Here is a 14,721-nt window from a genome sequence, read left to right as displayed (position 1 = left end):
TATCTGTTAGCCGGCTAAATGTCTTCTTTGGTGAAGTGCCTCTTCATATCCTTTGCCAATTTTTTAATTGGGTTATTTTTCTTTTTGTTGTTGAGGTTCCACAGTATTTTGTAGATTTTGGAGATTAGGCCCTGAGTGGATTTGTCATGGCCAAAACTTTTTCCCCAGTTTGTAGGTTGTCTTTTTTACTCTTTTAGTGAAGTCTTTTGATGAATATATGTGTTTGATTTTTAGGAGTTCCCAGTTATCTAGTTTCTCTTCTGGTATTTGTGCATTGTTAGTAATGTTTTGCATTCTGTTTATGCCATGTATTAGGGCAACTAGCATTGTCCCTATTTTTTCTTTCCATGATCTTTATCGTTTTAGATTTTATACTTAAGTCTTCATCCACTTTGAGTTAGTTTTTGTGCATGGTGTGAGGTATGGGTCTTTTTTCATGTTTTTGCAGATGGGTATCCAGTTATGCCAGCACCAGTTGTTTAAGAATGTCTTTTCCTCATTTAACAGAATTTTGACCCTTGTCAAATATCAGCTGCTCATAGGTGGATGAATTTATGTGTAGATTCTCAGTTCTGTTTCATTGGTTTATGTATCTGTTGTACCGGTACCAGGCTGTTTTGACTACCGTGGCGGCACAGTAGGTTCTAAAATCAGGTAGTATGAGGCCTCCCACTTTGTTTTTCTTCTTGAGGAATGCTTTACTGATTGGGGTGTCTTCCCTTCCCATATGAAGTTAGTGATTTGTTTCTCCATCTAATTAAAAAATTTTGGGATTTGGTTCAGTATTGCACTGTATCCGCAGATCGCTTTGGGTAGAATTGACATTTTCACAATGTTCAGTCTTTCTATCCCATGAGCAAGGTATGTTTTTCCACTTACGTAGGTCTCTTGGTTTTGTGCAATAGTGGCTCGTAGCTTTCTTTATAGGTCTTTTACATCTGTTTAGATTTATTCCTAAGTATTTTATCTTCTTAGGGGCTATTGTAAATGGTATTGATTTGGGTATTTCTTCTTCAAAGTTTTCTTTGTTGGTGTAGGGGAATCCAACTGATTTTTGTATGTTCATCTTGTATCCTGATAATTTGCTGAAATCCTCTATTAGTTCCAGTAGTTTTCTTGCAGATTCTTTGGGGTTTTCTGTGTATAATATCATATCATCTGCAAACAGTAAAAAAAAAAAAAAAATTCCTTTTATTTCTTCCTTGCCAATTTGGATGCCCTTTATTTCTTTTTCTAGCCTAATTGCTCTGGCTAGGACGTCCAGCACAATGTTGAATAAGAGGGGTGATAAAGGGCATCCTTGTCTGGTTCCCATTCTCAAGGGGAATGCTTTCAGCCTCTCCATTTAGGATGATGTTGGCTGTTGGCTTTGTATAAATGCCATTTATTATTTTGAGGTATTTCCCTTCTATTCCTGTTTTGCTGAGATTTTTTTTTTTTTTTATCATGAATGGGTGTTGGACATTGTCAAATGCCTTTTCTGCATCAATTGATAAGATCACGTGGTTCTTGTCTTTTGTTTTACTTATGTGATGATTACATTGATTTTTCTTTTTTTCTTTGTGCTTTAGATGAAGGTTTACAGAGTAAATGAGTTTCTCATTAAAGAGTTAGTACAGATATTGTTTTATGACATTGGTTAGCAGCCCCATGACATGTCAACACTCTGTCTTCTTGCCTTGGGTTCCCTATTACCAGCTTTCTTGTGCCCCTCCTGCGTCCTAGTCTTTGCCCCGGACTGGTGTGTCCATTTAGTCTCATTTTGTTTTATGGGCCTGTCTAATCTTTGGTTAAAGGGTGAACCTCAGGAGTGGCTTCAGTACTGAGCTAAAAGGGTGTCCAGGGGCCATACTCTTGGGGTATCTCCAGTCTTTGTCAGGCCAGCAAATCTGGTCTTTTTTTGTGAGTTAGAATTTTTTTCTACATTTTTCTCCAGCTCTGTCCAGGACCCTCTATTGTGATCCCTGTCAGAGCAGTCAGTGGTGGTAGCCAGGCATCATCTAGTTGTACTGGACTCAGTCTTGTGGAGACCATGGTAGATGTGGTCCCTTAGTCCTTTGAACTAATCTTTCCCTTGTTTTCTTCATTATTCCTTGCTCCTGAAGGGGTGAGACCAGTGAAGTATCTTAGATGGCCATTCACAGGCTTTCAAGACCCCGAGGCTACTCACCAAAGTAGAATGCAGAACACTTTCTTTATAAATGATGTTATGCCAAGTGAGCTAGATGTTTCCTGAGACCATGGTCCCCACAGTCCTCAGCCCAGCAATTTCATCCCTCAGGGAGTTTGGGTGTATCTATGGAGCTTCCATGACCTTGCCTTGTACAAGTTGTGCTGGCTTCCCCAGTATTTTGTACTGTCTTACCCTTCACCGAAGTTTCCACTTATTTACTGTCTAGTGTTTTTCCATCCCCACCCCACCTCTCCCTTGTAACCATCAAAGAGTGTTTCGTTTTGTATGTAAACCTTTTCATGAGTTTTTACAGTAGAGGTCTCATACTATATTTGTCCTTTTGTGATTGACTTATTTCATTCAGCATAATGCCCTCCAGATTCATCCATGTTATGAGATGCTTCACAGGCTCATTATTGTTCTTCATCTTTAGGTAACACTTCATTGTGTGTATATACCATAGTTCGTTTATCCATTCACCTGTTGATGGGCATCTGGGTTGTTTCCATCTTCTTACTATTGTGAACAATGTGCAATGAACATGGCTGTGCATATATCTATATTCATGTGATGGCTCTTACTTCTCTAGGATATATTCCTAAGAGTGGGATTGCTGAATCATAAGGTATTTCTCTTTCTAGCTTTCTAAGGAAGCATCGTATTGTTTTCCAAAATGGTTGTATCATTTTGCATTCCCACTAGCGGTGCATAAGAGTTCCAGTCTCCCAGCAGCCTCTCCAACATTTGTTATTTCCTGTTTTTTTTTAATTCCTGTTGCAATTTCTGGGTGAGATGGTATCTCATTGTGTTTTTAATTTGCATTTTTCTAATGGCTAGTGATCTTGAGCATTTCCTCATGTGTCTGTTGGCCGCTTGAATGTCTTCTTTGGTGAAGTGTCTGTTCATTTCTCTTGCCCATTTTTAATTGGATTATTTGTCTTTTTGTTGTTGAGGTGTTGGATTTTCCTGCAGATTTTAGAGGTCAGATTTTTGTCTGATTTGTAATAGCCCCCAAATTTTTCCCAGTCTGTAGGTTCTCTTTTTACTCTTTTGATTAAGTCTTTTGATGGGCATAATTGTTTAATTTTTAGAAGATTCCAGTTATCTACCTTTTCTTCTGGAGTTTGTGTGTTTTTGGTTGTGGTCTGTATCCTATTAATGCAGTGTACTGGGGCCTTTAGCATTGATCCTAGTTGTTCGTCTATGAGCTTTATAGTTTTTGGCATTATATTTAGGTCTTTGATCCATTTTGAATTAGTTTTTGTATATAGTGTGAGGTATCCTGTTTCACTTTTTTGCAGATGGACATCCAGTTCTGCCATCACCATTTGTTGAAAAGACTGTCTTTTCCCCGTATGATGGACTTTGGGCCCTTGTCAAAGATCAGGTGACTGCAGGTGGATGAATTTACATCTGGTTTCTCAATTCTGTTCTGTTGGTCAATGTATATGTCGTTGTACTAGTACCATGCTGTTTTGACTACCATAGCTGTATAGCAGCTTCTGAGGTCAGGTAGCGCGAGTCCTCCTACTTTATTCTTCTTCAATACTGCTTTACTTATCTGGGGCTTCTCCCTTTTCTATATAAAGTTAATGATTAATTTTTCCACCTCTTTAAAGAACGTTCTCAGTATTTGGATTGGGATTGCATTGTATTTGTACATTGCTTTGGGTAGAATTGTCATTTTCACAAGGTTGACTCTTCCTATCCACGAGCATGGTATGTTTTTCCATTTATGTAGATCTCTTTTTGTTTCTTGCAGTAGTGTTTTGTAGTTTTCTTTGTATAGGTCTTTTGCATCCCTGATTATATTTATTCCTAAGTTTTTTTTTTTTTTTTTTTAAGGGGCTACTATAAATGGTATTGTTTTCCTGATTTCCTTTTCATCATACTCTTTATTGGTGTATTGGAATCCAGCTGATTTTTGTGTGTTTATCTTGTATTGTGCTACTCTGATGAATCTTTCTATTAGTTTCAGTAGTTTTCTGGAGGAGTTGTTTAGTTTTTCTGTGTATAACATAGTATCATGCACAAATAGGGACAGTTTAACTTCTTTATTGCCAGTTTGGATGTCCTTTATTTCTTTTCCTTGTCTTATTGCTTTAGCTGGAACTTCCAACACAGTGTTACATAGGGGTGGTGATAAAGGGCATCCTTGTCTTATTCCTGTTCTCAAGGGGAATGTTTTCAGCCTGTCTTCATTAAGAATGATGTTGGCTATTGGTTTTGCATAGATGCCCTTTATTATGTTGAGAAATTTCCCTTCTATACCTATTTTATGGAGAGCTTTTTTTATCAGGAAGCATGGTGGATTTTATCTAATATATTTTCTGTATCGATTGAGATAATCATGTGATTCTTTTCTTTCCTTTTATTTGTGTGATGGATTATGCTGATTGATATTCTCATGTTTAGCCATCCTTGCATACCTGGTATGAATCCCACTTGGTCATGGTGTATTATTTTTTTGATATGATGCGAAATTCTATTGGCTAGATATTGGTCTGTAATTTTCTCTTTTTGTGGTGTCTTTGCTGGGTTTTGGTATCATGGTTATGCTAGCTTCATAAAATGAATTTGGAAGTATCACTTCTTTTTCTGTGTTCTGAAGTAGTTTGAGTAGTACTGGTGTAAACTCTTCTCTGAATGTTTGGTAGAATTCTAGAGTGAAGCCGTCTGGGCCAGGGCTGTTTTTGGTTGGGAGTTTTTTTTTTTTTTTAATTTTTATTACTTTTTCAGTCTCTTCTCTTATTATGGGTAATAATAATAATAAAAAACCCAACCAAAAAAAGCCTCTAGGTTTTCAAATTTGTTGGAGTATAATTTTAAATAGTACTCTGTTACGATTCTTTTTATTTCAGCTGGGTCTGTTGTAATGTCCCCCATTTTATTTCTTATTTGGGTTATTTCCATCCACTCATGTTTTTCTTTTCTCATTTTGGCCAGAGGTTTTGTTGATTTTGTTGACCCTTTCAAAGAACCAACTTTTCGTTTTATTGGTTTTTCTATTCCCTATTTCATTTATTCCTGCTCTGATCTTTATTATTTCCTTTCTTCTGGGCCCGAAGGCTTTTTTTGGTTGTTCTCTTTCTATTTGCTTGAGCTGTGTAGCTAATGTTTTGATTTTGTTCCTTTCTTCTTTTATGATGTGTGCATCTATTGCTGTAAATTGACCTCTGTGTCCCAGAGGTTTTGGTATGTTGCATTTTCATTTTCATTTGATTCTAGGAATTTTTTTTTTCATCTCTGATTTCTTCTATTACGTGGTTTTTAAGGAGGGTTTTATCCAATTTCCATGTATTTGATTTTTTTTTCCTTACTTTTGCTGTTGTTAATTCTACTTTGGTGGCACTGTGGTCAGAGAAGATACTTTGTATTATCTCAGTGTTTTGGATTTTGTCGAGGGTTGCTTGTGGCCTAAGGTGTAGTCTCTTCTGGACATTGTTCTATGTGCCTTGGAAAAGAATGTGTACTTGGCAGCTGTTGGGGGACGTATTCTATATATGTCTATAAAGTCAAGTTGGCTGACTGTGGCCTTTGGATCTTCTGTATCTTTGCTGAGTTTCTTTCTAGATGTTCTGTCCTTTACTAAGAGTGGTGTGTTAAAGTCTCCTATTATTATCGTGGAACTGTCAACTTCTCTTTTCAGTGCTATTAGAGTTTGTTTTATGTATTTTGGAGCCCTATTGTTGGGTGTGTAAATGTTTATTATGGTTATGTCTTCATGATGTATCATCTCTTTAATCATTATATAGTGACCTTCTTTATCTTGCATGGTGGGTTTTGTTTTAAAGTTTATTTTATTTGAAATTCTTACTGGCACTCTTGCTCTTTTTTGGTAGCTATTTGCTTGATGTATTTTCTTCCATCCTTTGATTTTTAATAAATTTACATCTTTGTTTCTAAGGTGTGTCTGTTGTAGATAGCATATTGATGGATCCTGTTTTTTAATCCATTCTGCCACTCTCTGTTTCTTTATGGGTGCATTTAGACCATTTACTTTCAATGTAATTATTGATAGGTGTGAGTTTATTGCTGTCATTTTGTATTGCTTTTTTTTGTGGTGCTGATGTTATCTTTGTTTCTCTAACTCTTCTGTGCTGAATTCTTTTTGTTTTTTGATTTTTTTCATTTCTTTTGTTTTTGTTGAGACTTAATGTTTTTCTTCTTTATTTTGGCGAGTGGGTTTGTTAACTTCCTTTGTGGCTACTTTGAAGCTTACCCTTATCTTTCTAGCATTGAACCAGTCTGTTATTACTTGGTATCACCTTGCCTTCCTCTCCATTAGAATATTTTATACCTATACCATTTATTCCCTCTTTTATTGTTCTGATGTTGTCAGTTATCGATTAACCTCTCTGGTTCCTTGTAATTCTTTTGGTTTTAGATAGTCTTTGAGAGTTCATTTCCAAAGTCTGGTACAATCTTGCATCCTAGATTCAGGCTGTGGTCTGATGTTGTTTGTTCTCAAACTGAAGGACTTCCTCTAATAATTCTTGTAAGCTTAGTTTGGTTTTGCATATTTCCTTAATTTCTGTTTATCTGTTAGTGTAGTAATTTTACCATCATATTTGAATGAGCTTTGCAGGATATATTATTTTGGTTGGCAATTTTTTTCCTTTAAGGATTAATATATATTATGTCATTGCCTTCTTGCTTGCATAGTTTCTGCTGAATAATCAGAGCTTAGTCTTATTGTTTCCCCTCTGTATGTGACTTTTTGTTTTTCTTGAGCTGCTCTCAAGATTCCTTCTTTGTCTTTGGTTTTAGTAAGTGTGATTATGTTATGCCTTGGTGATTTCCTTTTGAGGTTTATCCTATATGGGTTTCTTTGAGCTTCTTGGATGGTCAGCTTTTCATCTTTCTTGATGTTAAGAAAGTTTTCTGTCAGCAGTTCTTCAATATCCTCTCTGTGTTTTCTGTTTTGTCCGCCTGTTCTGGAACTCCAGTCACTCAAAAATTTTTGCTTTTGAGTGTATTCCACATAATTTTCAGGGTTTCTTCATTCTTCTTCTTTTTTTTTCTGATTTTTCCTCAAACAATGTGGTATTCAAGTGTTTGTCTTCAATTTCATTGATCCTGCCTTCCATAGTTTCAGACCAGCTCCTCAGCCCTTCTATGACACTGTCCATTTCTGAAATCTTGTTTATGCTCTGAATTTCTAATTGCTGCTTTTGTATGATTTTTAGTTGTGAATTTATTTTCATACCTTGTTCCTGTATTATTTTCTTGAATTCTTCCGTTCTTTTGGTCTGTATTTTTTATGAATTTTTTTCCATGAATCTGTGTATCTTTTCCTCATTTTTGTCTGCTTTTTGCTTCAACTCTTCAACAGCTCTGAATATTAGAGTTGAATTCCCTGTTAAGTAGTTCTAGTGCCTTTTCTTCTACTGGAAAGTCAACTGGTGTCTTATTTTGGATGCCTCCTGGAAGCAGCCTATCTTTTTTTTTTTTTTTTATGTTTTGATATTGTCTTCTGTCTTCAGGACATTCAGTAGTTATTTTTTTTTTCATTTTTGATTGTAGATTTCTTTCATCCTGCTTTTTTGTTTTATTTGGTTATGTCTGAGCAGATGGGCTGTGCGTTTTTTGTTGTTTGCTCACTGATGGGCATGACACTTTTCACCTCCTTGTTCAATGGACAGGGCCAGTCGCTATCTTGCAGCAGGGCAAGTCAAGCTGAAGGGTAGGGGCTGGAATGGGTTATTTGTGGCATGTACTAGGGCCCACAGGGTGGGCTGGGAATCAGTGCAGGGCACGTTCTGGTAGGCCGTGATTGTGTTGCTCAGAGGCATGCCATTCAGCTCTTGGTGCAGGTAGTCAGGAAGGAGGGAGAAGGTTGTGATATGTGGAACTAAGTTGGATGTGGGAAAGAAGAGAGATAGGAGAGAAAACCAAGAGCTAAAAACAAACAAAGAAAGAAAAAAGATTGCTAAGGGAACTTGTTGCTGGAGTGGAGAGATGAGAAACCGAGAAATGGAGAAAAACAAAAAGAAAAAGAAAAGAGAAAAAAATAGAAAAAGAAAGAAAAGAAAAGCCCCCAGGGATCCCACTGATGTGGCTCCAAAGACTGGGAAAGTGGCTCCAGGTCACACAATACAGCCTGGCTAGAAGGGGCCCCCAAGTCATAAACAGAAAATGAACAACAAACAAATAAAGGCCCTGGGCATCCCACCACTGTGGGAACACTGTCTGGGGAAGTGGTTCCCCAGCAGAGCAGTGCTTCACAGCCTTTCCAGAAGAAGCAAAGCTGGCACACGGAGCCAGGTGTTCAAGAGAAAGGCGGGGGAGGTAGTGAGAGGCAGGGAGGAAATCAAAAGAAGCAGAAAAAAAGTAACACCAGCAACAAACAAATGGCACTGATGGCAGTGGCCACTGTCGGGGGGGGTAAATAGAAGTAGCACGGTGCCTCTCGGCCAAGAGACTATGGTCAGCAGGAAGTGAGAGAGGCTGGGGTGGGGGAGGAGAAGGGTGGGGTTGTGAAAGCATATATCGCTGGTTACTGGGTGCTCTGTCTCCTGCTGGGAGCTCCATGAAGCTCTTTGCCCATACTCCCTGTCTGCCAATCTCTGATAGGAGTCCAAGATGGCAAAGCCGTGCTTCATTAGTTGTTAGGGGACCTCTGCACATATCTCTCGCTCTCTGTTTTCTGTCTGTTTCTTATTCCATTTGATGCTTGGCTGACTTCTTTATCTCTTCATTTGATACTTAGGATTTCAGGATTGATGTTTGTCTCTGTTTTACTTAGTTTTTTCAGGTCTTTGCTGTGTAGGGATGGCGTGGTACTTCTGTCTATAGCACCACGTTCTGATTGTTTTTCTAATGTTGAACCTTCCCTGCATACCTGGGATAAATCCCACTTGGTCATGGCGAATTATTTTTTTTGAAATGTTGTTGAATGCTGTTGGCTAGAATTTTGTTGAGAATTTGTGTCTATGTTCATGTTGGATACTGGTCTGTAACTTTCTTTTTTTGTGTCTTTACCTGCTTTTGGTATCAGAGTTATGCTGGCTTCATAGAATGAGTTTGGGAGTATTCTATCCTTTTCTATGCTCTGAAATACCTTTAGTAGTAGTGGTGTTAACTCTTTTCTGAAACTTTTGTAGAATTCTGCAGCAAAGCCGTCAGGGCCAGGGCTTTTTGTTAATGTTGTTGTTGAAAGTTTTTTAATTACTTTTTCATTCTCAACTTTTGTCGTAAGTTTATTTAGTTGTTCTACCTCTGTTTGTGTTAGTTTTGGTAAGTAGTGTGTTTCTTGAAATTTGTCCATTTCCTCTAGGTTTTCAAATTTGTTAGAGAACAATTTTTCATAGTGTTCTGTTATGAGTCTTTTAATATCAGTTGGGTCTGTTGTGAATTCTCCCATCTCATTTCTTATTTGGGTTATTTGCTTCCTCTCCTGTTTTTCTTTTGTCAGTTTGGCCAGTCGTTTATTGATTTTTTTGATCTTTTCAAGGAACAAGCCTTTGGTCTCGTTAACTTTTTCGGTACTCTATTTCATTTAACTCTGCTTTAATCTTTGTTATTTGTTTTCTTCTGGTGCCTGAGGGCTTCTTTTGCTGCTCTCTTTCTGTTTGTTTGAGTTGTGAGTTAATGTTTTGATTTTGGCCCTTTCTTCTTTTTGGATGTGTGCAGTTATTGCTATATACTGCCCCTGAGCATTGCTTTTGCTGTGTTCCAAAGGTTCTGGTAGGATATGTTTTCATTCTTACTTGGTTCTGTGAATTTCTTTATCCCATCCTTAATTTATCGTCCTCTGGGAGGTTTCTTGATTCTCAGTTTTGGAGGTTTGCTTAAGTCATCATGGTCTGCCTCTTTATGTGATTTGATATTGACTTGTATCCATGCCGTCAAGTTATTGTATTTATTATTTATTTTATGTTTGTTTACTGTGTCCTTGCTTCTTGTTTTGTTTTGCCCAAATAGGCTGGTCATGTGAGCTAGTTTGATTATTGGTGCTTTTGAAACTCTCATGTTTTGGCACCAGGTGGTTAGAGGTGTTACTACATATGTGAGCCTAGAAGTCCATTTACTTTTCTTGAATGGATTCAGCTTAGGTGTCCTGGTAATCAGTTAACAAGTGTGTGGTGCAGGCGCTCACCTATAGCCCTAGATGGGCAGGGGTGATTGGAGTAGGCACAGGTATCTGGCTGCAGTAGAGGGTCATGCGCTGAGCAAGGCAGGGGGCGATGGCCGCCCCTGAGTGTCTGGGAGGAAAGTGTGTCCCTGTTTATTAGAGCACATAGGTGGGTGGGTTTTGCAGCTGTACTACGGGCACCCAATGCTGTTGGCTGTAAGGACTGGGAGGCATCAATTATTCTTGGACCTCTGCCGCAGGTGGCTAGGTGGTATGGGTGGAGCTACCAGTCCTCAGGCCCCTGATGTGTGTAGGCAAGGACCTTGCTTACTGGGCAGAGCATGTTCAATGTCATGAATGTGCCACTCCACCTTATAGTTGACACAGGTGAAAATAGGCTTCAGGTATATACTCTGTTGTACTGTGCTAATGAGGGCCAATGCTATTGAAATGCATCCACACAGGTCTATGCAGGGATTAAAGGCATTTGGAGTCAATGGACCACTTACACCTGTGCCTAGGAAAAGGGGCTGTGCCTGCCCTGAGTTCCCGGCTTCAGGTAGCTGGCAGATTATTTTTTCCTGTTTGTTAATTTGTTCTCTCTCCAAAGCCAGGAGAATGGCTCAGGGTGTGCGACAGACCCTACTTCTGTCTGAGGGGACACAGCAATTGCTGAAGCCAAGGCTGTAATCTTTTATGGAAGCAGACTGCCACGTCTTTCTCCTGTGGAGCAGCTGGTAGGTTCAAACTGCACCTGAATGCTTAACAACTGTGCTACCAGGGCTTCTAAAAGTTAAATAGATGCTGTCAAATGCTCATAAAGTTGTATTGATTGATACTTCTATGAGGAATATGAGCATACGCCTTTCCCAAGGTACCCACCAGCACCAAATATTATTAATCGCTAACATTTTGTGAATTTGAAGGGTAAAAAATAACTGAACCTTGTTTTAATTGGTGGAAGGCAGGGCAGAAGAGAAGCTTAGGGGAGACTTTCACTCTGTTCTCTGTATATCTGATGGAGATGAATCTAGGTGGCCTGGACATCTGTTTCCTTCCTCCTTTGGTGGTTTAACAGAGAGCAGGCTGAGCTAGATTGAGCCAGTCTGTGGATGGGCAGGAAAGCAAGGTCTCTGGAGATGTCAGCATTCTGGGCAAACAGTGACTCTTCAAGGCTTTTCCTACCAGTTACTGTCCAACTCATGGTGACCCCATGCGTGTCAAAGTAGAACTGTGCTCCATAGGGTCTTCAATGCTGATGTTTTGGAAGTAGATCACCACACTTTTCTTCTGAGGTGCCTCTGGGTGTACTCGAACCTGTAACTTGTGGGTTAGTAGCCAAGTGTGTCAGAGTAGAACTATGCTCCATAAGTTTTTAATGGCTGATTTTTTTAAAATTGTAGTTTAAATGAAGGTTTACAGAACAAATTAGCTACCCATTAAACAGTTAGTACACATACTGTTTTATGACATTGGTTAACAACCCCATGACATGTTAATACTCTCCCTTCTCAACCTTGGGTTACCTATTACCAGCTTTCCTGCCCCCTTCTGCTTCTAGTCCTTGCCCCTGGGATGGTGTGCCCGTTTAGTCTCATTTTGTTTCATGGGCCTGTCTAATCTTTGGATAAAGGGTGAACCTCAGGAGCAACTTCAGTACTGAGTTAAAAGGCCGTTCGGGGACCATACTCCCAGGGTTTCTCCAGTCTCTGTCAGGCCAGTAAATATGGTCTTTTTTTTTCAAGTTAGAGCTTTGTTCTACATTTTTCTTCAGCTCTGTCCGGGATCCTCTATTGTGATCCCTGTCAAAGCAGTCAGTGGTGGTAGCCGGACACCATCTAGTTATACTGGACTCAGTCTGGTGGAGGCTGTGGTAGTGCTGGTCTATTACTACAATGGCTGATTTTTGGAAAGTGGATTGCCAGGCCTTTCTTCTGAGGCACCTCTGGGTTGACTCGAACCTCTAGCCTTTCGGTTAGCAGAAAATCACGTTAAACATATGCACCACCCAGGGACTCCCAATGTTCTTACTGTTGTTGTGTGCTGTGGAGTCAATTTTGACTTTTAGTGACTCTATATGACAGAGTAGAACTGCCCCATAGGTTTCCTGGGTAGACTGCCAGGTCTTTTCTCCTGTGGAGACTCTGGTGGTTTTGAACCACTGAACTTTTGGTTAGCAGCCAAAAGTGTTTAATGGTTATGTCACTAGGGCTACTAATGCTCTTCCTAAGGCCCTCAATTTGAGATCTTGACCTTCAGTGTAGACTCAGGCCTTGACATGCATCCTCTCTAGTGTTGTTCCTGGGCCAAGACATGTGCTGATGCATTTCTCATTACTTAGAGAACTGTCTTAGTTTCCCAGTGCTGCTGTTACAGAAATATCACAAGTAGGTGGCTTTAAGAGCACTGGATGTGCAGTAGTTAAGAGTTTGGCTGCAAACCAAAGGTTTGGCAGTTTGAACCCACTATTCACTCCTTGGAAACCCAAACAGGCAGTTCTACCATGTCTTATAGGGTTGCAATGAGTTAGAATTGACTCCATAGCAACAGGTTTGGTTTTTGTTGGTTTTAGGTGACTTTAAGGAACAGAATTTTATTTTTTCACAGTTGAGGAGGCTAGACATCAGACTTTAGGGCACCGAATCTAGGGTGAGGCTTTCTTTCTGCTGGCCCTGGAGGAAGATTCTTGTCTCAGTTTCTCTAAGTTGGTGTTTCTTTGTTCCTTGGTGATCCTCAGAGGAGCTTCTGTCTTCACAAGTTTGTGCTTCCTTGTCTCTGTGCCTAATCTATACCTTTCATATCTCAAAAGTAGTTTGGTTAAGTTTAAGACAACCCTGCAAGGACATGGCCTCATTCACATAACAAAGAAAACCAATTCCCAAATGGGATTACAGTAAATCCACAAGGGTTAGCCCCATGCATCTGTCAGTTTGTTGTACTGTAGGGGCTTGCGTGTTGCTGTGATGCTGGAAGCTGTGCCACTGGTATTCAAATACCAGCAGGGTAAGTCAACTAGAGCCAAAGTATGACCTTGAATATATCCCACCTGAGTTTAGAGACCATCTCAAGAATAGATTTGACACATTGAACACTAATGATTGAAGACCAGACAAGTTATAGAATGACATCAAGGACATCATACATGAAGAAAGCAAGAGGTCATTAAAAAGACAGGAAAGAAAGAAAAGACCAAAACGGATGTCAGAAGAGACTCTGAAAGTTGCTCTTGAACATCGAGTAGCTAAAGCAAAAGGAAGAAATGATAAAGTAAAAGAGGTCAACAGAAGGTTTCAAAGCACAGCTTGAGAAGACAATGTATTATAATGACATGTGCAAGGACCTGGAGTTAGAAAACCAAAAGGAAAGAACACGCTTAGCATTTCTCAAGCTGAAAGAACTGAAGAAAAAATTCAAGTCTTGAGTTTCAATATTGAAGGATTTTTATGGGGAAAATATTAAGCGAGGAAGGAAGCATCAAAAGAAGATGGAAGGCATACAAAGAGTGACTGTACCAAAAAGAAATGGCTGATGTTCAACCATTTCAGGAGGTAGCATATGATCAGGAACCGATGGTACTGAAGGAGGAAGCCCAAGCTGCACTGAAGGCACTGACGAAAAACAAGGCTTCAGAAATTGATGGAATACCAAATGAGATGTTTCAACAAACAGATATAATGCTTGAGGCACTCACTTGTCTATGCCAGGAAATTTGGAAGACAGATACCTGGCCAACCAACTGGAAGAGATCCATACATATGCGTATTTCCAAGAAAGGTGATTGCAGCAAATGCAGAAATTATCAAATAATGTCATAAGTATCACACACAAGTAAAATTTTGCTGAGGATCATTCAAAAGTGGCTGCAGCAGTATATCCACAGGGATCTGTCAGAAATTCAAGACATATTCAGAAGAGGACAGGGAATGGCTGATAGCAAAGAATACCAGAAAGATGTTTGCCTGTGTTTTATTGACTATGCAAAGGCGTTGACTCTGTGGATCATAACAAATTATGGATAACTTTGGGAAGAATGGAAATTCCAGAGTACTTAATTGTGCTCATGAGGAACCTGTGCATAGTTCAAGAGGCAGTTGTTCGAACAGAACAAGGGGACACTGCGTGGTTTAAAGTCAGGAAAGGTGTACATCAAGGTTGTATCATTTCACCATACCTATTCAATGTGTATGCTGAGCAAATAATTGGAGAAGCTGGACTATATGAAGAAGAATGGGTCATCAAGATTGGAGGAAGACTCATTAACAACCTGTGATATGTAGATGAAACAACCTTGCTTACTGAAAGTGAAGAGGACTTGAAGCACTTACTGATGAAGATCAATGACTGTAGCTTTCACTATGGATTACACCTCAACATAAAGACAACAAAAATCCTCACAACTGGACCAATAAGCAACATCATGATAAATGGTGAAAAGCTTGAAGTTGTCAAGGATTTCATTTTACTTGGATCC

General features: G+C 39.3%; 1 protein-coding gene across 4 annotated transcripts in view; it reads left to right on the top strand.

The window, feature by feature from the left end:
* Nucleotides 1-14,721, top strand: part of LOC104846471 (cytidine monophosphate-N-acetylneuraminic acid hydroxylase) — a 499,820-nt gene that overhangs the window by 329,165 nt on the left and 155,934 nt on the right. The window contains exon 1 of one of the 4 annotated variants that reach the window (XM_064281564.1): nt 10,932-10,987. The exons of the other annotated variants lie outside the window; for them this stretch is intronic. Within the exon in view, the coding sequence (XP_064137634.1) occupies nt 10,947-10,987 (41 nt within the window). The 5' untranslated portion in view covers nt 10,932-10,946. Of the gene's footprint in view, nt 1-10,931; nt 10,988-14,721 lie in introns of those variants that run through there. 4 annotated transcript variants of the gene reach the window in all.

This window comes from Loxodonta africana, chromosome 1 (genome assembly GCF_030014295.1).
Source record: "Loxodonta africana isolate mLoxAfr1 chromosome 1, mLoxAfr1.hap2, whole genome shotgun sequence".
Taxonomy (NCBI): domain Eukaryota; kingdom Metazoa; phylum Chordata; class Mammalia; order Proboscidea; family Elephantidae; genus Loxodonta; species Loxodonta africana.
This window is presented reverse-complemented; position numbering and strand designations above follow the sequence as displayed.